At 39.8% G+C, this 21,977-nt stretch overlaps 1 protein-coding gene across 1 annotated transcript in view; it reads left to right on the top strand.

Moving 5' to 3' along the window:
- Nucleotides 1–21,977, top strand: part of DPY19L3 (dpy-19 like C-mannosyltransferase 3) — a 67,612-nt gene that overhangs the window by 1,779 nt on the left and 43,856 nt on the right. Inside the window, exon 2 of the mRNA XM_021701014.2 lies at nt 1,555–1,688. Coding sequence (XP_021556689.1) covers nt 1,555–1,688 — 134 coding nt within the window. The remainder of the gene's footprint in view (nt 1–1,554; nt 1,689–21,977) is intronic.

Here is a 21,977-nt window from a genome sequence, read left to right as displayed (position 1 = left end):
CCAGGACCCTGGGATTATGACCTGAGCCCAAGGCAGACACTTAACGACTGAGCCACCCAGGCGCCCCAGTCATTGTATTTTAAAAATGTTCTCAATGGGGCGCCTGGGTGGCTCAGTTGGTTAAGCGACTGCCTTCGGCTCAGGTCATGATCCTGGAGTCCCGGGATTGAGTCCCGCATCGGGCTCCCTGCTCGGCAGGGAGTCTGCTTCTCCCTCTGACCCTCCTCCCTCTCATGCTCTCTATCTCATTCTCTCTCTCAAATAAATAAATAAAATCTTTAAAAAAAAAAAAAATGTTATCAATGTAGTAGTTGTGTGGCTATAGCATAATTTAATTCCTTGTTGAATATTTAGATGGTTTTTAACCTTTTACCTATATAAACAGAACTATGATAAATATACTTGTGGCCAAATGTTTATTTAAAACTTTTATTTCTTTGGGGTATATGCCTGGATTTAGAATTATTGGTCAAATAGTATGCTCATTTGGGTAGCTTTTTACTACTTACTGCCATGTTGCATTCCAGAGAGTTACCAAGTTACTCTTCCACCAGCAGTGCTTGAGAAATACTCGTATTTTGTACCCTTATTAAAACAGTGTTAGCATTTTTAAGCTATCAAATTGGCCAACATCTAAAAAGTTATAGCTCATCGTTTTAATTTGCATTTCTCTTTTTTGAGAGCGAGAACAAGAGAGAGAGAGAGGGAGAGAGAGAGAATGTGGGCCGGGGAGGGAGAGGGGGAGACAAATCCCAAGTAGGCTTAAGGGCCAGCACAGAGCCCAACATAGGGCTCAGTCTCAAAACCCTGAAACCTGAGCGGAAGATCAGATGCTCAAGCCACTGAGCCACTCAGGTGCCCCAATTTGCATTTCTTTAATACTGATGAATGTGAATATTTTTGTCTATTATTGGCCGTCTTTTTCTTTTGTACTTTGCCTACTCGTATGTTTAATCTTTTCCAACTGAAATATTTATTTTTTTAATCCTGAAAGTGTTCATCCCGTATTAAGGATACTTAAACTTTCTTATATGTGCTATAAATACTTTTTCCTAGTTTATGTGTCCTTTAACTTGAGTTGTGATGGATTTTTCTCCCCTGTTGGGTTTTTGGATTTTAAGTTGTCAAGTTTTTTGGTAGCTTTTAATGAATAAACGACAAATTATATGTAGACCATCACAGAGACTTTTTTTATCCTAGACATGCAACCCATTTACTCCTCCGAATTTCATAGGTAAACTACAGTTATTGAACTATGCCAAACACAGACCCTACATAAAAAAATGAATAAGATAACTTGCTTGTCCTCCAAAAGCTCACGCTGTCTGGCAAAATGGACAAGTGAACAATTAGATACAGTCGCATAAAAACTGTAGTAAAGTATGAAAACAGGTCTCCAGAATCACAGAAAGGAGCCTCTGAGTGTCTCCTGGGAATAAGGAAAGCTTCAGCAGTGACAGTCAGCTGGAACTTAGCATACCTGATAGGCTGAAGTAGAACTAGTAAATTCTACATTCTTTACTCACTTAGCTATTTGTTTTGTTTTTCTAAAAGGTTGTACCACTAGAAGGTTGTGGAAGCTTCTGTCATTTACGGTTGGTGGAACCATTGCCCTTTGCATTGGACTTCTAACATCTGTCTACCTGGCCACTTTACATGAAAACGATTTGTGGTTTTCTAATATTAAGGTATGAGGTTCCTATGACTGTTGTATGATTTACTCATCAGTATCTCCAGTAGTTAACCATATAGATGAATGACCAAGATAATGCAGTTTTGCCATAAAGAATCTAATCTCTTAAAAGGCTTGGCTGTAGCGTAAAAAGACTTCGTTAGTTTAAAATTGCATCAGAATTTTTGTAATCAGTGAGTTTTCTCATTTTCATTAACTTGCTCCAGTTACACGGCAGATACTGTAAACCAGTATTTTTCAACCTGTACATTGTGAAATTGGCACAGTAAAACATGAGTAACGTTTTTCTTAGTTAAAATAAGATGGGAGAGAGTATTATCACATACGCTAGGGTTGAGAGGTATTTGTGTAACTATTAATTATAGGTATGTATGTACAAACCGGGTCACAGTATATGTTTTTTTTCTGTTCGGTACAGTAAAAAAGAAATCAGAAGCCAGTGCTGTAAACCATAGATCCACAGATGACCGCAGTGTGTTCATACCTTTCTAGTCATAGATGCAGTGCTGAGAGGGCGGGGAGCCACTGGTTTTCTGAGGAAGGGAGTCATGATTTTCATCATGTTCTCAGGAGGGTCTGTGACTTCTTAAACCCCAATTTCCTTGTTCTCCGTTTTCTCTTTTTAAACATTTTTAGGCGTCTTTTAATTTGCCATTGTTTTCGGAACAGGTATCACTTACGCAAGGAAACTCCCACATCGCCGGTACTTTTCATTGAAATATACTTTGTTTTTGATCCAAAATGTTATGATCTTTGACCGTATTTACTGTGGCTCCTAGTGACTAGTTGCTGGTAAAGGTAAAATTCACTTTGAAAAGGTCAAATATTTATCACCTCTGTGAATATTTTTAAAAGTCTGTGCAGAATCTGAAACAGTTCTCAGAGTTTTCCCAAAGTATATTGAGCTTTGGTTCCATTATTGGAATGAGTCTCCAAAGGAGAGACTACTTTGAATGACAACTTTAATTTATAGGAATAACTTCTTGTATGTTTATTTTAAAAACCTGTCCTATTACTCTATAGGTGTAGTGTGTATATACCTTCATACAGATTATCATGGTACAAAGAATAATTCTTACCCTTCACGGACAGTGGGTAGTTTTTCTTGTCAAGAAAAATTCTACTCACTTTTATCTCTTTAAAATGGAGTGCTTATAAACAGATTTCTTAGAACTAAACAATGTAATACTTTTTTATCCACACAAGTATTTTGAATAAAGACTGAAATATCCCTGTGTGGGCATATGGCTGAAACTAAATGCTAGTAACTCTGTAGTAAGGAGAAGATGCTGAAACAGATCACATAACTTATTTTCAAGCTGTAATTTTAGCTCTTTAAAGTTTTTAAGTGGCCTTGCTAATAACCTCAAATAAATACACCCCATCATTAAGAAGCCTGAGCACCCTTGATTTTTCTCTTCAATCTCACCAAGTTAGAGAGGCATTGTACTTTTACCCAGTATTTATTGAGCGCCTCTTCCGTGGTAGCATTGATCTAAACACTGTGGGGAACATGGAGAGAGTAACGAAGACTAATGAATTTGCCAGCAGACTCTCCAGTGTAATACGCTAATTCTGTACATACGTGTTGAGCACTGTAGGATGCCAGCAGGTGTGGTGCCCAGTAGCAACACTGCCAACTAAAACCAGGCCCCAGCCTTCAGGGGTTTACTCTCTGGAGGGTATAGGCAAGTTAGGCAGACAGCGACAGCCCGTCCAAAGTCAGTACATTGATGGGGTAGGATAGAGTATTGCAGGAGCGCAGAGCAGGGGTAGCCCAACCCGGTTCTGGAAGATTAGGGAAGGTTTTCTAGAGGAAGTAATGGTTAAAGAGACCTGAAGGATGAGAAGGGTTAGCCAGACAAACTGGGGAGGAAAGATGAATGTCCTAGGGGAGGGACGTGTACAGGAACTTCAAGAGGCAAGAGCGTTGAGAGCGTTCAAGGTGTTGGCAGTAGTTCGGCCTGGCTGGCGAGTAGATGGGGAGAGCATGTACTGGGATGGTAAACAGAGGCCAGGTCATGTGAAGGAACAGCAATGTCATCATCTTGTTTGAGAAAGATGGCTCCGGCTACAGTGTGGAGAGTGGATTTGAAGAGGGTAACACTAAAGTGAGAGGAAACCACCAAGAAAATCCAACTCAGTGGATTCAATAATACCTGAATGTCAGTAAATGCATGTTTTATGTGTGCCAGACACAGATTCAGGCCCTAAGAATATAGCCTTTGAATCGGATATGGAACTGAATTCTGATGAGGAGGGAAAAAATAAGTGTATTATGGTGGAAACCAGACAGTGTGGTGACCTAGTTATTGGGAGGCTACTTGAAATTGGGAGGGAAAGCAGACCATTTTGAAGACAAGACCTACATCAGTACTTACATCCTAGGAAGGAACCAGGCAAGCTAAGTCTGTGAAAGTCTCCTAAGCAGAGGGAACAACAAGTGAAAAGGCCCTTGTGTAGGACAAAACCTGTCTAGTTGAGTATCAGAGAGAAGGCACGTGGGGCCAGAATCTTATAAGCAAAGAGAATAGAACCAGAGAAGAAAAGACCGGATCCTGCTGGAGAGAAGTAGACAGTCAGAGCTTAGGAAGGATGGAGCGATTCATCATTTGTGTGGATGGTGAGTGAGAAGGAAGAATCATCAGTGATGATCTGCTTTCTCCCATTAGCAGCTGAATAGATGGGTGGATATGCCATCCACTGTGATAATGAACCCTGTGGGAGGAACAGATCTAGAGTGCAAGAGCTTCTGTCACCACCTACCCAGAGTTAAGCTGAACTTGACAGGTTAAGGGCACAGTGTGCCACAAAACTGCTCTCACTTTTGACACCACTTAACAAGTTTGGGGGTCCTCAGGCTACCCTCACTTCTGACTACAAGTAGACTATAAACTTGGCGATACCCACTATCCCCTCAGGTTCAGTAATTCCCTAGAATGCCTCACAGAACTCAGGAGAGCCTTACACTTATGATTACAGTTTTATTAGGACAGATATAAATCAGAACCAGCCAAAGGCAGAGACTCATTGAAAGAGGACCCCAAACTCAGGCTTTCCATTGTCCTTTCCCTGTGGAGTTAGGCACCTTGATGTGTGACGATGTGTTGAACATTGCCAACCAAGGAAGCTCACCTGAGCTCTGGTGTCCAGAGCTTTGACTGGAGTTTCATTATGTAGGTATGACTGATGGAATCATTGGCCAGTGTTGAATTCATTCTCCAATCCCCCTCTCCTCCCCGGGGGTTGGGCCAGTATCAGCTGGCTCCAAGCCCCAACCCTCTGAGCACACGGCTGGTCTTTCTGGCTTGGTCAGCCCCCATCCTGAGTCATCTCCTTAGAACAGACTATCAAGTGTCGTCCTGAGGAACCCACTGTGAACAAAGACACTGTTTTCACTTGAGAAATTCGAGGATTTACTGGCTCTCTCCCAGGAATTGGGGACAGAGGCCAGCCAAATTCTTTCCAGGGGACAGCAAGACAGCAAATGATACATCCTTGTTTGGATACGTTATGAGTCACTTTTGAAACAGTCCAAGGAGAGAGAGGGAGAGTAAAGGGAGCTGGATTCATGGATCTGGAGGCAGGAGATCCATCTGTGTTGGAAATGGACATTTTCATATTACCAGCTTGTAGACGTGTGGGCAAGAATGTTTGAGGAGTGTGCAGAGTGATAAAGAGACCCTAGGCTAGTTTCTCTCTATGCCTCAGATACCATCTGGGAGAAGCTATAAAACAGGAACATCCTCAAATCTAACAGGTTTCTTTCCACCAACACCCCCGCCCCCTGAAACGTACAGTTGAGCTCAGTCTTACAGCATTTTTTTCTCTTTATTCAAGCAATAGCTTGTAGCACAGAATTTTTTTTTCCCTCTGTATCACAAGAGGAATCCTCAGATGTTTCAACTACTGAAACCTGACGATACCTCTGCATAGGCGCTTGGTTTATTTTTCCTCTTAGGAAAACCCAGTGCTATCCAATGAAACTTTCTGCAGTGAAGGAAATGATCTATTTCTGCACTGTTCAGTGTAGCAACCACTAGCCAAATGTAGCTGTTAAACACTTGAGATGTGGCTATTGCAACTGAGGAACTAAATTTTACATTTTACTTAATTTTAAAATGTGTATACATTTTCTGTGAATAAACCAATGAAAATGATAGCCATTAGTGATCAGAGACATTAGTCAGCCAAAGGGAAAGCTCATTTTCAGAGTTTATACGCCTTCAGAAATTTACTCCTTAATTTATACCATTTTCATATTGGGGGATTATGGGAATATTTGAGAAGTGTAAATCTGTTTTCCTTTTGTACTTATGGGTTATAACTTACCAAAATTGCTAGGCTGTTTTTTATGAAAATACTTTGATCTTCTCTGAATACTTTGAATTAGTTGTAATTATTCAGAGTAAAAACATTGCTTCCAAAATAGACAAATCATACATTGAGTTTATGCATTCAGAATGATAACTTTAAATGTTAGTTGCTAATCTTAACAATGTTAGTATTTGCATGTGGGAACTATGGACCAGGGAGCAACTTGAAAGTTGAAGATGTTGGTTTAAATGGTCATAGAAACTGTGTATATACTATCCTTTCTTAGCATATTTTTTAGTTTAGTTTTAGTTTCTATTTAAATTCCAGTTAAAATGCAGTATAATATTAGTTTCAGGTGTACAGTTAGTGCTTCATCACTTCTATACATCACCCAGTGCTCATCACAATAAGTGCCCTCCTTAATCCCCATCACCTACTTCACCCATCCCCTCAGCCACCTCCCCTCTGGTAACCATCAGTTTGTTCTCTACAGTTAAGAGTCTGTTTCTTGGTTTGCCTCTCTTTTTCCCCCTGTGATCATTTGTTTTATTTCTTAAATTCCACATGTGACTGAAATCATAGGGTATTGGTCTTTCTCTGACTGACTTATTTTGCTTACCATTATACACTCTGGCTCCATCCATGTCATTGCAAATGTCAGGATTTCATTCTTTCTTTTATAATTTTATTATTTTTTTAAAGATTTTATTTTTATTTATTTGAGAGTGAGACAGAGCACAACTGGGGGAAGGGCAGAGAAAGAGGAAGAAGCAGACTCCCTGCTGAGCAGGGAGCCCAACGCTGGGCTTGATTCCAGGACTCCAGGATCATGACCTGAGCCGAAGGCAGATGCTTAACAGACTGAGCCACCCAGGCACCCCAAGATTTCATTCTTTTTGATGGCTGAGTAATATTCCATTGTATATATACACCACATCTTTATCCATTCACCAGTCGATAGACATTAAGGTTCTTTCCATAATTTGGCTATTGTAGATAGTGCTGCTGTAAACATCAGGGTGCATGTATCCCTTAGAATTAGTATTTTTGTATCCTTTGGGTAAATACCTAGTAGTGCAATTGCTGGATAGTAGGGTAGCTCTCTTCTTAACTTTTTGAGGAACCTCCATACTGTTTTCCCGTGTGGCTGCACCAGTTTGCATTCCCACCAACAGGGCAAGATGATTCCCCTTTCTCATTTTTTTAAAAGATTTTTATTTATTTATTAGAGAGAGAGACAGAGCATGAGCAGCAGGGAGGGGCAGAAGCAGAGGGGGAAGCAGACTCCCCACTAAGCAAGGAGCCAGACTCGAGGCTCGATCCCAGGACCCCAAGACCATGACCTGAGCTGAAGGCAGACGCTTAACTGACTGAGCCATCCAGGTGCGCCTCCCTTCTCCTTATTGAATGTCTACTGTGTGCTTAGCACTGTTTTAGGTACAATTTAAACATTTTATTTAATCTGGCTATCTCCAAAGCCCAAACATTTTAATTCTAAATTGTCCTTTAAATGCAGCGTGCTTTTTTGCTGCCCTTTATTATAAACAAAACACACTAAAAGGGTTCAAAGCCAATGCTCTTACTTGCTGTGCTACCCTATGGTGCCCAGCACATCATCAGTGCTGAATAACAGTGGTCTGTTTGGAGTCACGTTAACCTCTACAGGTGAGGGAAGCGATATAAGCAGGAGAGAGGGGAGATGGGGACAACAGCTGCTATAAAAAGATCTGGGCTGGAACGAGAGCAGAGGGATACAGCTTTTGGAGCTGGCCTTCAGGGATAGGATATAGTTAGTACTGGCAAGTAGGGTGCTAGTCAGTGCATTTTTAGTGACTTGTGTTTAGTCGATGCTAGAGTAAAAATATATATAGCATGATTCTTTTTATTTTTTGAACACGTGTTGTGTTACTTATTACAAACTATACCATAACAATAAAAACTTTAAATAAAAAAACATTACTCAGTACTCATTACCCTTAACAAAAACCAGTTTTTGTTTTTCTCTTCCATGCTTCATCCTGTATGTGTATATATTTTACATATTTATGACTCCCTGAGATCAAGACCTGAGCCGAAATAAGTAAGATGCTTAATCGACTGAGCCACCCAGACGCCCCTCCAATATACTTTTTATAATCGGATTTATCTGATGTTACATCATATGCTTTTCCCATGTGTAGTTACATATTTATATTAACTTTCACAATTATTATGTAAATGATTATGTTTATATAATTTAATATTTTTGAAATTTTTATACTCTTAGTTATTTCACTATTTCTATGCTCCCCAACTTGGGATAAATTGTTCCTAATTGTGTAGTTAAACTCCTCAAATTGCTTATTAGTTCTTGTTTTAAAGTGGTAGTGTAGAGATGTCGGTTCCTTCATCTTTTTAGAATTACCTCAAAGCAATTAAGGAAAATGAAAAACAGATAGTCATTTTCCATCCTTGATGAAACTAAGAAAGGTCTATGATCTGGAACCACAATGTGTGAGGGAGGGCCGCCAAACCCAGGGAAACTCAGAGGGGTGTGGGAAGTGGGGGGGACTCTCAGAGCCGCAGATTTTAGAGGAAGTCACCAAAGCCTACTTCTCCGGGGTTGCTGGCATACCCTGAGGGGTGAGACTGAGGTGTCCTGTGGAGAACCATGGGGCCAGATGTGTGCAGTAATGACGGAAGCTTTCCTGGAGACTCTCTGGTAAGCTAGGCAGGCTGAAGGGAGTAATCACAGAGACAAGCCATTTTTGTAAAAGCGGCGTTTAAGAAGACCAGGATAAAGGGAGAAAACTTGCATGTTGAACAGCTCTGAGGCTGCCAGTCTTGGTTGACTAAAATGAGGAAAAGACTAAAGAGCTCACTCTTATAAGCCACGCTGTATCAAAAGGAAAATTCTTGCTGGCCTGCCTGGTGACCCTGGCCTCTCCCCCACATAAACTTCCTGCAAGTAGCTGATTTTGCTAAGAACTTGCCACATTCAGAAATGGCTCACAACTGGAAAGGAACTAGCACAGGATCTGTACAATGAAACTGCAAGAAAAAAAAGGAAGAGAAAAACAGGAACAGATGATAGATGAAGAGTAGTCACCAGAAACAATTTATAGCAGAGACATGAAGATTGTGACCAGACATGTCACATTAAAAAACTAATATAATAAGCATTTGCCACCATAGAAGATGAATTCAAAGCAGGGGTGTAAAAAGGTATAGACCATCTTCAAGGACATACAGGAAGATAACAAAAGGAAATGAAACATGAGCTGGCAGAACTTAGGCAAGAAGTGGAATTAAAAGATAAAACCATAACAGAAAGCACAATGATGTTGGAAGCAACACATAGAAGATTAGAATCTGCAGAAGGCATAGAATAAGAAATGTTGCACTGATAAAAGAAAACAAAATGAAATGAAATTAGTACAGTTAAAATAGTAGAGAGAAACTGACAGGTAAGGAAGATAACAGCAAACATGCATAATTTGTCCCAACAGAAGAGAACCAAAACAATGAAACAAGGGAGAATCATGTTTAAAGACATGATTCAAGAAAACTTTTGAAAAATGAAAGATGACTTGAATCTACAAATTGACAGGGCACAATGGGCCGCAGGAAAGGAAAACTTGGCCTAGAAAAATCATTAGCTGGGTATAGTTCTGTGAAATGGCTGGGCTTCAATAGTAAGGAACCCCTGGGCATCCAAACCAAAGATCGCCTTACCTATAAGAGAAGTCAGTCTGGCTTCCAACTTCTCCATGGTAACATTTAATGCTTAAAGACCTGGAATGATGCTGCAGAAGACTCACATAAGAGAATGTGGTTTATATATTTTATTTTTTTAAAAGATTTTATTTATTTGTCAGAGAGAGAGAGCGCGCACAAGCAGGGGGAGCTGCAGGCAGAGGTAGAAGCAGGCTCCCCGCTGATCAGGGAGCCTGATGTAGGACTCGATCCCAGGACCCTGGGATCACAACCTGAGCCAAAGGCAGACACTTAACTGACTGAACCACCCAGGTATTCCATTTTAATCTGGTCATTCTGTCATGTATAAAGCACCATACAAATTGTTTTGATTCTGAGAAATGTATTTTTTAAGAACACCTGAAGAAATTGGTAGAGGGAAAACTTTACCCAGCTGAGAGAGAAAAGGCAAAACAATGGCAGAAAGACTACCCCTGAGGTGCAAATATATTTAACTGTAGAACCATCACTAAATAGTTATAAAACAAAATACATATGAGGTAAACAATGTGGTAACACCTAGCAGTGTTATACTATGAAATAGTAACAGAATAACAATGTAATAATAAGTTAGAAGAGGTAAGAAAAGAGAAGGTAAAAGATGGAGGAATCCATTTCTTTATTTTTTATAGATAGAAGTCAAGTTTCATTTCAAAATGAAAAGTCAAGGGGCATCTGGCTGGCTCAGATGGTTAAATGTCTAACTCTTGATCTCAGGGTCATGAGTTCAAGCCCCATGCTGGGCTCCACGCTGGGTGTGGAGCCTACTTAAATACGTAGTCAAGAAACAGATGTGTAGGGCGCCTGGGTGGCTCAGTCGTTAAGCGTCTGCCTTTGGCTCAGGTCATGATCCCAGGGTCCTGGGATTGCGCCCCTCATCGAGCTCCCTGCTCCACGGGAAGCCTGCTTCTCCCTCTCCCACTCCCCCTGCTTGTGTTCCCTCTCTCGCTGTGTCTCTCTCTGTCAAATAAATAAAATCTTAAAAAAAAAAAAAAGTGTAGTGTATGTAAAAGAAAATTCCAAGAAAAGTATTATCAAGTAAAATGGGGCAGGGAAGAACTATAAATTTCATGAGATTATCATTACTTATTATAGGAACTCAATAGATACTATCTGTAGAAATAGAGAATTAAGTTATCCTTCAAAGTTATAAAGGTAACTCCTAGAACAAAAACATAAACCTTTCAAATTAAAAGACATACATACACACAGACGCACACACACACGCAGACACGGGCCATATAGTAAAGGATTTATTCTAAAGGATAACAAAAAATGTGATAAACGTGTATTAACACAGATATGTCAAAATACTTTTGTATAAATAAATCTGTCTGCTTTAGTTACCTGATAAAAACTCTGTCGTAAAGCAAAATCCAAATCACGTACTATATGCATAAGATTCTCCCAGAACAGAGTTCCTTAGAAGGATTAGTCCAAAGGTGGATAAGGACTTGCTGAAATATTTCCCCAAAGGGGGGAAAGAAAGTCTTAGAAAGTGTTAAATGAAGCGAAGAAGGGCAATTTTTCAGTAATAAAGATGCCAACCAAGATAGGACTATCCATGTGTCAGATAACTTACCAATATTTATAAAGCAAAAACCACAGGAAATACAAAAAATAGAGAAACACATTAATACCGGGTTTTAATTCTTCCTCAGTTCATAAAAAAAAAAAAAGCAAGTGGTCAAAAATAAGAATATAGAAGACCTAGGGAAAATAATAAGAGTTCTAATCTATAAATATCTAAAGACAGAATGTATGTTCTTTTCAAATATCCGCAGAACATTAACTAAAATGTTCATATGTTAAGCCATAGAGAAAAATCTCACATCCAAAACTACAGACAATATTTCCTTATCACAGTGTGATAGTGCATAGTCTTGGCTTGTTCTTTTTTTTTTTTTTTTTTTTTTTTTTTTATTATGTTAGTCACCATACAGTACATCATTAGTTTTTGATGTAGTGTTCCATGATTCATTGTTTGTGCATAACACCCAGTGCTCCATGCAGAACGTGCCCTCCTTAATACCCATCACCAGGCTAACCCATCCTCCCATCCCCCTCCCTTCTAGAACCCTCAGTTTGTTTCTCGGAGTCCATAGTCTCTCATGGTTCATCTCTCCCTCCGATTTCCCCCCCTTCATTTTTCCCTTCCTTCTCCTTATGTCCTCCATGCTATTCCTTATGTTCCACAAATAAGTGAAACCATATGATAATTGACTTTCTCTGCTTGACTTATTTCACTTAGCATAATCTCCTCCAGTCCCATCCATGTTGATGTAAAAGTTGGGTATTCATCCTTTCTGATGGCTGGGTAATAATTCCATTGTATATATGGACCACATCTTCTTTATCCATTCATCTGTTGAAGGGCATCTCGGCTCTTTCCACAGTTTGGCTATTATAGACATTGCTGCTATGAACATTGGGGTGCATATGGCCCTTCTTTTCACTACATCTGTGTCTTTGGGGTAAATACCCAGTAGTGCAATTGCTGGGTCATAGGATAGCTCTATTTTTAATTTTTTGAGGCACCTCCATACTGTTTTCCAAAGTGGCTGTACCAACTTCATTCCCACCAATAGTGTAAGAGGATTCCCCTTTCTCCACAACCTCTCCAACTTTTTTTTTTTTTTTAAGATTTTATTTATTTATTTGACAGAGACAGCGAGAGAGGGAACACAAGCAGGGGGAGTGGGAGAGGGAAAAGCAGGCTTCCCGCTGAGCAGAGAGCCTGACGTGGGGCTCGATCCCAGGACCCCCCCCGGGATTGTGACCTGAGCCGAAGGCAGACGCTTAATGACTGAGCCACCCAGGCACCTCCCATTTGTTGTTTCTTGCCTTGTCAATTTTTGTCATTCTAATTGGTGTAAGGTGGTATCTCAAGTCTTGGTTTGTTCTTGACTTTGGGGATAATGTTTACAGACTCACATTATACTCTTAATTTATTCATTCATTTAAATAAAAACTGGAGATAACTAAAAAGAAAAAGGTCACTTCCTAAAAATCTAAAAATATTTCCTAACTTTTTGGTCACAGGAAATTAAAACTGAATTTATAGAAATTATAAATGAAATCTAGAAAAGGGTGGAAATCATATTTCAGGGCTAGGGAATACAGTTAGAGCAGTATTCAGAAGAATTTTTAGCTTTAACTATTATATAATGAAGTAAGAATGAATAAACAAACGGATTATCCACTTAAGTAGTGGGAAAGTAAAAACCTAGCAACGGAAGGAAGGCTAAAGGTAAAAGAAATTGATCAACTAGAAAGTAGGAAAATAATTAATAAATGAATGGTTATTTGGGGAGTGAAAAATAAGGATAAGGATGAGGTGTAGGAAGTATAAATATCCAAAATAAGAAATAACAGAGAAATAATTACAGAGATCATGAAATGTAGCAGAGAAATAACTGTAGAGACCATGAAATAAGAAATAGCCACCCAAGTCTATTTTGTTTGATTCAGTGCAAATTAAATGAATGGATGAAACATGATTTTCTGGAATATAAATTACCAAAACTGGCCCCAGAAAATGTAATTATTTCTGGAGATGTGATAGAGAAAACGTGAAGAGCTACCCATCCCACACCCCCCTAAATAGCAGACTCTGTTGATTTTATGGAGGAATTTTACCAAACGCTTAAAGAAACAAAATATTCTAGTACTATTTCAGCCATTCTAGAACACCCAGGAGAAAAATTCCAAATTATTTTTATAAATCAGATATAACACACCAGAACTGAGGATCAGAATATAAGTACCATCAATTTTCCTTAATTCCCAACGTTATGTTCTAAAAGTCACTGAGAACACTGAATTAGAGAATATTGAACCATTGTTCCTGTGGAAGTGTGTGTGTGTGTGTATCACACATAGGTCTTAAATTCTAAAAACGCCTCCTGGTAGTTTCTGTTTATTTTACAAAAGAGAAAATGAGGTTCAGGATGGTCAGGTGCCTTGCCTAAGACTGCCCCACTAACAGGTACCAGAATTGTATTCAGACCTCATCCACGGGGGCTCAGAGCTGGGGCTTCAGTCACTGTGTTGCACCCACTGCCCCTTACCGTATTCACCTTCTGATCGTTTCTGTGTGAGAGCTGGAACAAGGGGCCGAGCACAGCTGGGAACCGTGCACATCAGGCAACTTACATTTTCACTGCTCTGCACATGGCTGCAAAAGCACAGCAAGTATTAATTTTGTCAATTTTGTTGTTACAGATTTTAGCTAGTAGGCAGATTTGCAAACCAGAAATCTGTGAATAATGAGAATCAACTGTATATAATCTAGGTAATATAAAAAAAACAAAGTTCAGAGACTAATCCCACTTATGTATATTGAAGCAAAACTTCTAATTAATACTAAAAAAGAGAATCTAGTTGCATATCAGAAGTATAATGCACCATGAAAGAGTCATTTTTATGCCAGGAAACTAAAGGAAATTGTTGGGAAATCTAGTAATATACTTGTTTGTTACGTCAGTACTTCAAAAGATGCAAAAAAAAAGGTTATTTGAAAAAAAACCTATCATTTCCATGTGACGTATGTAACTTAAAATTAAGAATAGACCAGATGAGCCCATTACATCACTGGAATAAGAGACAAAAACCATGTGATTATCTCAAAAGACACAAAAAGTATTTGTCAGAATTCAGCAACTCTCCACTATAAAAAACACTCAACAGACTAGAAATAGAAGAGAGCTTCAGCCTCCTAAAGGGCATCTGCCAAAAATTGCACAGCAAACATCATATTTAATGGTGATAAATTGAAAGCTTTCCCCCTCAGATTAGGAACAAGACAAAGATGTCTGTTTCAGCCACTTCTATTCAACATTATACCAGAGGTCCTAGTCAGGGAAACTAGGCAATAAAATGAAACAGAAGGTCTCCAAATTGGAAAGGAAGAAGTAAAACTGTCTCTGTTTATGATAACATGATCTTCCATATAGAATTCACCAAAAAGAACAATTAGAACTAATAAATGGATATATCAAGGTTGCTGGATACAAGATCGATATACAAAAACTAATTGTATTTGTATACAGTAGCAATGAGCAAACCAAAAATGAAATTAAGAAAATAGTTTCATCTTAAATAAATAAAATCTTTAAAAGAAAAGTTTCATTTACAATAGCATCAAAAGAATAAGGTACTTAGAGGAATAAATTGAGCAAAAGAAGTATAAAACATAAATCATGTTCATGAATTGGAAGACAGTACTGTTAAGATGGCAAGTTGGCATACAGATTCAACGTGATCCCTCTCAAAATCCCGGGTGGATGTTTTTGCAGAAATTGACAAGCTGACCCTAAAATTTATATGGAAACTGAAAGGACCCAGAATAGCCAAAGCAGTTTCGAAAAAGAAGAACAAAGTTGGAGGACTCACACTCCCTGATTTCAAAACTTACCATAAGGATACAGTAATCAAGACAGTGAGTACTGGCATAAGGAGAGATGAAATAGAATTGAGAATCCAGAAATAAACCCTTACATTTATGGTCAGTTGATTTTCAACAAAGATACCAAGACAATTAAGAAAAAATAGTCTGCAACAAATTATCTGGGGACAATTGGATATTTGTGAGCAAACAAGGAAATTAAGCCCCGTCCTCATACATACACACAGATTAACTCAAAGTGGATCAGAGACTTAAAAGTAACTATGAAACTTCTAGAAGACAACATGAATAAATTATCATGGCTTTGGGTTAGGCTAAGCCATCCTAGATACAACACCAAAAGCACTAGTGATTAAAGGAAAAATAGTTACGTTGGACTTCTTCAAAATTAGAAAATTTTGTGCTCCAGAGGATACAGTCAAGAAAACAAAAAGACACCACTTAGAATAGGAGAAAATACTTACAAATCATATGCCTGGTAAGGGATTTGAGTCTGGAATCTACAAAGAACCATAATAACTCAATAATAAAAATACAGTTTAATTTTTTTAATTAACACAGGACTTGAATAGACATTTTTTCCAGAGATGATCTACAAATGGGCAAAAGCACTTGAAAAGATTCTCAACATCATTAGCCTGTCAGGGAAATTCTAATCAGACCTTCATATCCACTAGCAGGGCTATAATAAAAAGACATATAATAACAAGTGTTGACAAGGGTGTGGAGAAATTGGAACCCTTCTGCACTGCTGGTGGGAATGTAAAATGGAGCAAATGCTTTCATAAAGGGTCTGGCAGGCCCTCAGACAGTGAAACAGAGTTATCATATCATCTTAGCATTCTACTCCTAAGGAAATACCCAAGAAAAATGAAAACACACCCACACAAAAACTTGTACATGAATATTCATAGCAGCATTTTTCATAATAGCCAAAAAGAGGAAACAACCCTAATGTCCACTAATGGATGAATGGATAAGTAAAATGTGGCATATCCATATAATGGAATATTATTTGGCAGTTTTGCAGTGAATTCATGATACAGGCTACCACATTAGAGGAACCTTGAAAACATGCTAAATGAAAGAAATCAGGCACAAAGCACATATTGTATCATTTCATTAAAATGAAATGTCCAGGATAGCCAATCTAAAGAGATAGATTAGTGATTGCCCAGGGCTAGAAAGCATGAGGGATTTGCAGGGTGACAACTCAGGGGTGTGGTGTTTCTTTGTAGGGGTTATGAAATAGTCTAGAATTCATGCTAGTGATGCATGCATAACTTTGTGAATATAGTAAAAGCCATTGAATTATATACTTTAAATGGGTGGATTGTATGGTGTGCGAATTCTATTTCAGTAAAACTTAAAAAAATCAGTGCTTTTTTTTTTTTTAATACAGCATGCATACATTTCAGACCAAATGCTGAGACCTTACCCTTTAGGGAAACACTAGAACAGTGCTATCTAGTAGAACTTTCTATGATAATGAAAAGTTCTTTGTGCTGTATTAATACTCTAGCCATTAGCCAAATGTGTTCAGGAACTGAGAAACTAAATTTTTCATTTTAATTAAGTCGGCACATGTGGCTAGAGACATCATGGCATTAGAAGCATATCCCAAGGGGCATCTGGGTGGCTTAGTCATTAAGCGTCTGCCTTTGGCTCAGGTCATGATCCCAGGGTCCTGGGATCGAGCCCCACATCGGGCTCCCTGCTCTGCGGGAAGCCTGCTTCTCCCTCTCCCACTCCCCCTGCTTGTGTTCCTCTCTCGCTGTGGCGCTCTCTGTCAAATAAATAAATAAAAATCTTAAAAAAAAAAAAAAAAGGCAGCATATACCAAGCCAAAGCTGTCTGTTTTAGTACTATTCAACATTGTTTTGGAGGGACCAGCAACATAACATGAGAAGTAAAAATTTAACAATTGGGAAGGAGGAGGTAACATTATTTGCAGATCGTGTCATTATATATCTGGAAACCACAAGAGAATAATCTGAGAAATTATTACAAGCAGTAGGAAAACTCAGAAAATAGTAGGGACTTAATCCAAAATTAAATATACAGATACCAAAATATTTTTGAAATTTGTCAAATTGAAATTAATAGGGAAGGAAAACCTCAAACATGCCTTTTTTAAAAATGCTCCCTGGCAGGCCTATTCCACTTCCTTTGTCCATTTACTGCCCCCCCCCCCCAAGCTCTCCTGGGACGATTCACCTTGTCTTCCCTCCTTTCTCCCCCCAGACCTTCCCCAGTCTTGGCTGTCAGCTGTTGCATTGCCTCCCGTTTCACTGTAGAGGGGAACCCACTGCCCTGCTAGGTCCTCTGGCTGGGGTCCTGTTCACTGAGCTGACTTAAAAGACAGACTAACAAGAGAAAAGCATCCAAATTTATTTAATACAAGTTCTGCGTGACCCTAGAACCTTCGTAAGGAAATGAAGACCTGAAGAAATGGTTAAACCCGAGCGTTTTTATACTAGATTTGACCAAGAGTAGAAAGCCATGGAAAAATAAAATAGGACCAAAAGGTATGAGCTAGGGGTAGTAAACCGGGGTGAACTTAGGAAGGCCTGCTGTTCAGACTCCTGTCCTGTCCCTGCATCTCTGGAGATAAGGATGTTCTTTCCTCCCGGGTTAGGGAGTACAGCTTTCACAAGAGAGTCTTATGACCTGCCTCGGGGGGAGAAGGGAGAGGTCAGAGAGCCCTTCCTGCACCTACCATTTCTTGAATTCCTTCAACTTCAAACATTCAGTTATGCCAGCATGCCATATTTGGAGGTAGCATATTCCCAACCCTGTCAACTGAGAAAGGAGAAGCAAGCTGAAGAGACCTTCCACATGCTTTCACCCCACATCTGCCCGTATGTTGCTCATGTACACCAACTTGTCCCCCCGAGTGTGTGAGACCCCCTCCCCTGCCTTCTCCTGAATTATCTCACTCCAGCCATTGAGTCTCTTGCCTTCTCCCGTCCTGGGGGTGGGGGAGGCTGTTTGAGCGCCACTTTCTCTTTCAGATACTGTCCCATTGTTCTGCTCACCTTCACACCCAGACTCCCCCCAAAAGTTTGTGGGCCCATAGTCTCTGTTCCTCTCTTCCCGCTCTCTCTCTCTCTCGAGCCCACTCCAGTCAGGCTTCAGCCATGGCACTGCTCTTAAAAAGTTCTGGTTAAAGTAACTGATACCCTCCAAGTTGCTCAATTTAGTGGTCATTTCTCAGTCCTTGTTTTCCTTGGGCTCTTAGCAGTTCTCCTTGACTCTGGGACACGTGGTCTCCTGGATCTACTCCTCCCTTTCCAGCTGATCTTTGGCTCCTTTACTAGCTCCTCTCCTCAGCCTTCTGACTTCTTGTTGGCAGAGAACCCAGGACTTGGCTCTGTTTTTTCTGTCCACTCTCATTCCTAAGAACAATCTTACCTATAGCTTTAAATACCATCTCTGTGCTGATGGCTCCCAAATGTCTGTCCCCTGCTCAGACCTCTCCCCTGAACTCCAGACTTGTATATACTGCCACCTACTTGGCCACCTGAGTTTGGATGTCCAGTGGGCATTTCACACTTAAGAGGTGCAACATCAACCATCTGACCGTCCCTGCCCTCGGGTGTTTCTCTTGGTATCTCCATCTCTGTAAATTGCAGCTTCATCCTTCAGTGGCTTAGGGTTCTGCTCTCACACAGTCTTGCCTCTCAAGTCCCACCTTATAGCCTCAGGAAGTACTATAAGGTTTCCTTTGACAATATCTAGAATGTGATCACCTCTCAAAACCTTTATCCCCACCTGGGTTATTACAACAACTCCCTTCCTGCTCAGAATCTTTCACCGTCCAGCTCAGCATGTCTGAAACCACGCTCCTGATCACCACCACCACCACCACCCCCCCCCCCCCCCCACTCCTTACACACACACCTAGCTCAGAGTACAAGCCTAGAGTCCTTGTCACCTGCCAGGACTGGGTGTCTGACCCCACATTAACTTCTCAGACCACTCTGCACTACCGCCCCTGACCTCCTTTGCTCCCTCCAACTCAGACCACACTGCCTTCCTCATTGTTCTATGTGGGCTGTCCTGTCTGACTGGCAGGCTCTTCTGCACATGGCTCACCGCCTCACCTCATCTCTGTTCAGTTGTCCCTTCATGGGTGCAGCCTTCCCCACCCACCTGCAAGACCACAGCACCACCCCTCCCTCGCCCACCCCCTTCTCTGCTTTACTTCTTATATTGTACTTGTTTACTAAACAAGTAAATCCATCTCTCTGTTCCAGATTATAAATTCTATGAAGACAGAGATTTGTGTCCCTTTTGTTCCCTGCTGAATCTCCCAGCAGGTGAATGTTTGTCACTTGTTGGTCAGTAGCTGTTCGAATGAATGAATGAGGAAGATAGAGGAAAAAAGAGACCAATGAGAAGCACAGAATCCAATGGGGGCTGGGTTAATAGTTCAGGCAAAAGGCCCTTCCTTCCCTCTAATCGATACCCTTCCTTGAATCATCATTTTCCTTTTTAAAAAATGCATTGTTCTTTCTCATTGAAACATAAACCCCTTGGGATCAAGGACTGAAGTTTTACACCTTTGTTTCCCAAGCAAATAAATGTTGAGTGATAAGAAAAGATCATTCTCATTTGGCTAAAAAAGCACTCCTGTCACTCAATTTTGTACAATCTTTCCTTAGGCTAGTATTTTCCCCTGTTATTGTCATATTGGCTTGATATTACAGAATTTGCATATCCTCCCACCGAATGAATGCTCCTGCTAAGCAAGGACTCTTTAGACTAAACAGGGCGAATCCACGAAGTGGCGACTTCAGGTGGTACCAAGGACTGGTGGTGGCTTCTGTGCGAACCCAGCGGGTGCCGGTCTCCGCAACAGCCGTCTAACCTGCCCCCACACGCTGCTTGGCAGCTATCACACATCAAGGCATTCATCAGCTCTAGGGCAAGAATCATTCTGTTCCAACAGATGGACAGGAATCTAACCAGACCATAAACCATGTATGTGCCGTAAATATATTTGCTAAGGGCATGATTCCCATTGCAAAACTTCAAGAACAGCTGTCTTAGTGTGAGCTACTGTTTCTTCGTGAGATGAATGGTTACCCAATTCTGAAACAGATGACATGTATGAAGTTAGTCTTTCCATGGCTTCCCCACTACCAGCGGCCTCGTTATTTTGGGTATAGTTTCTGTAAACAAAAGGTACTTATGTGAGATTTTAAAAAACTAATGAGAGGTTTCCTTTGGCAGATTTCGTGTCATTTGTCTAAAAGGGGTGGTTACATTTTGTGTGTTTCTAGGGGATGCAAATTACTAATTATGAGCATTTTTTAATGCTTTTTCCTTTTAGTACTTTTGTTAAATTACTATATAAACTACTACTTAAATGGTGTTAGCTGTACAATTCCTTAAAAATACAATTATTTCGTCTTTCTGTTTCTTTCTGTCATTGTCTTCAGAAAAGATGCTTTCATTCTCCCGACATTGCTTTCCCTGTGGAACCGATGCGAATTAAAATATGAAGTATTTGTTCATTTTGCATTCATCAGAGGGTAGCTTCTATTGGTGTACGTTTTCATAAGCACAATCCAGCAGGCAAAGTATAAATTGCTGTAAAACTGGAAAAGTGTTTGAATGAGTAAAGCAGATGTTCTCTTAGCATGAAGCAGATGTAAAACTTGCAAGTGTCTGTCTAATAAAGTCTAGCATTTGGTTCCATACAGCTGGTGCCAAGATTACCAATTAATCATGTTTGAATGCTTTTTTACTAATTAGGACCCCCTCTGTTCTTTATACATTCTGGGTATAGTAAAGAGAGGGGTGGAGCACTAAAGCTTTCTGCCTTTGTACCCTGAGCAGTGTTTTGTTGTTGTTGTTTTTTTCCTTTTTTCCCCATCTTTGCGAGGCCAGTCTTCTTTTATTCTTAGCCCCCTTCATGTGAATGATTGATCTGGCTCTCCAGTTTGATTTGGGGATATAGGTTTGACATTAGAATATTCCATTGAAGACAGCCGTACTTTGAACACTTTAAGGCAGCTGGAGAGAAGAAAAGGAATGTAATTAGACTTAATGGGGTTTTTTCCCCCTTATTTGCATGAACAAAAGCTAACATTTGCTCAGTTAACATCATTTCACAGCCTCTGTGGCTACTTGACCAAGTAGGAGTGTGAACATTATGGAAAAAAGTGATACCAGTCTAGTTTTATGTTAAGAAAAGCAATAGAGCAGTTTTTCTCAAAAATTAAAGATGAATGGATTAACGTGACTGCTAAGAATTGCCTTTACTGCTGTGAAAGATACAACACAAATCAGTAGCAAATGCAAAAGCTCAAAGAGTTCCATCGTTGTATATTGTCCTTTTTATAAAGCAAGTGTGCTAATGAAAGTAAATTTCAGAACCTGACTGGGCCTTTTTTCCATGTTTGATTTCCCCGTGATAAACCTGTTTTCTATGGAAGGAAGCTCATTATATAAGGTTTGCTACTCTGCCCCTCCCTCCCAGTTTTTTTAAAAAAGAGTGAACAGTGATAAACAATGATAAACACAAGTTTGTTTCTCAAGGTCAATAATTGGATATTTATATTCAGATAACTGAGTACTTCTTGGAGTGCTTTATTCATGAATCAATTTGTAATACTTTTTGAAAGGATAGGAGAAATATTTAAAGGATAGAAGAGATACATGAAATAATTTCAGGCCTGAAGGTAAGTGGCATGAGTGGTTCTTTCCACGAAATGTTTATTACAGTTTGAAAAATAGTTGGAGGTAGGGGAGAAAAAACAAAGGTGTGTTAAAAGAAGCTTATCTCCTAGAATGTACCATGTTTTATGTTTAGCA

The sequence above is a fragment of the Neomonachus schauinslandi genome, chromosome 16 (assembly GCF_002201575.2).
Source record: "Neomonachus schauinslandi chromosome 16, ASM220157v2, whole genome shotgun sequence".
NCBI lineage: Eukaryota > Metazoa > Chordata > Mammalia > Carnivora > Phocidae > Neomonachus > Neomonachus schauinslandi.
This window is presented reverse-complemented; position numbering and strand designations above follow the sequence as displayed.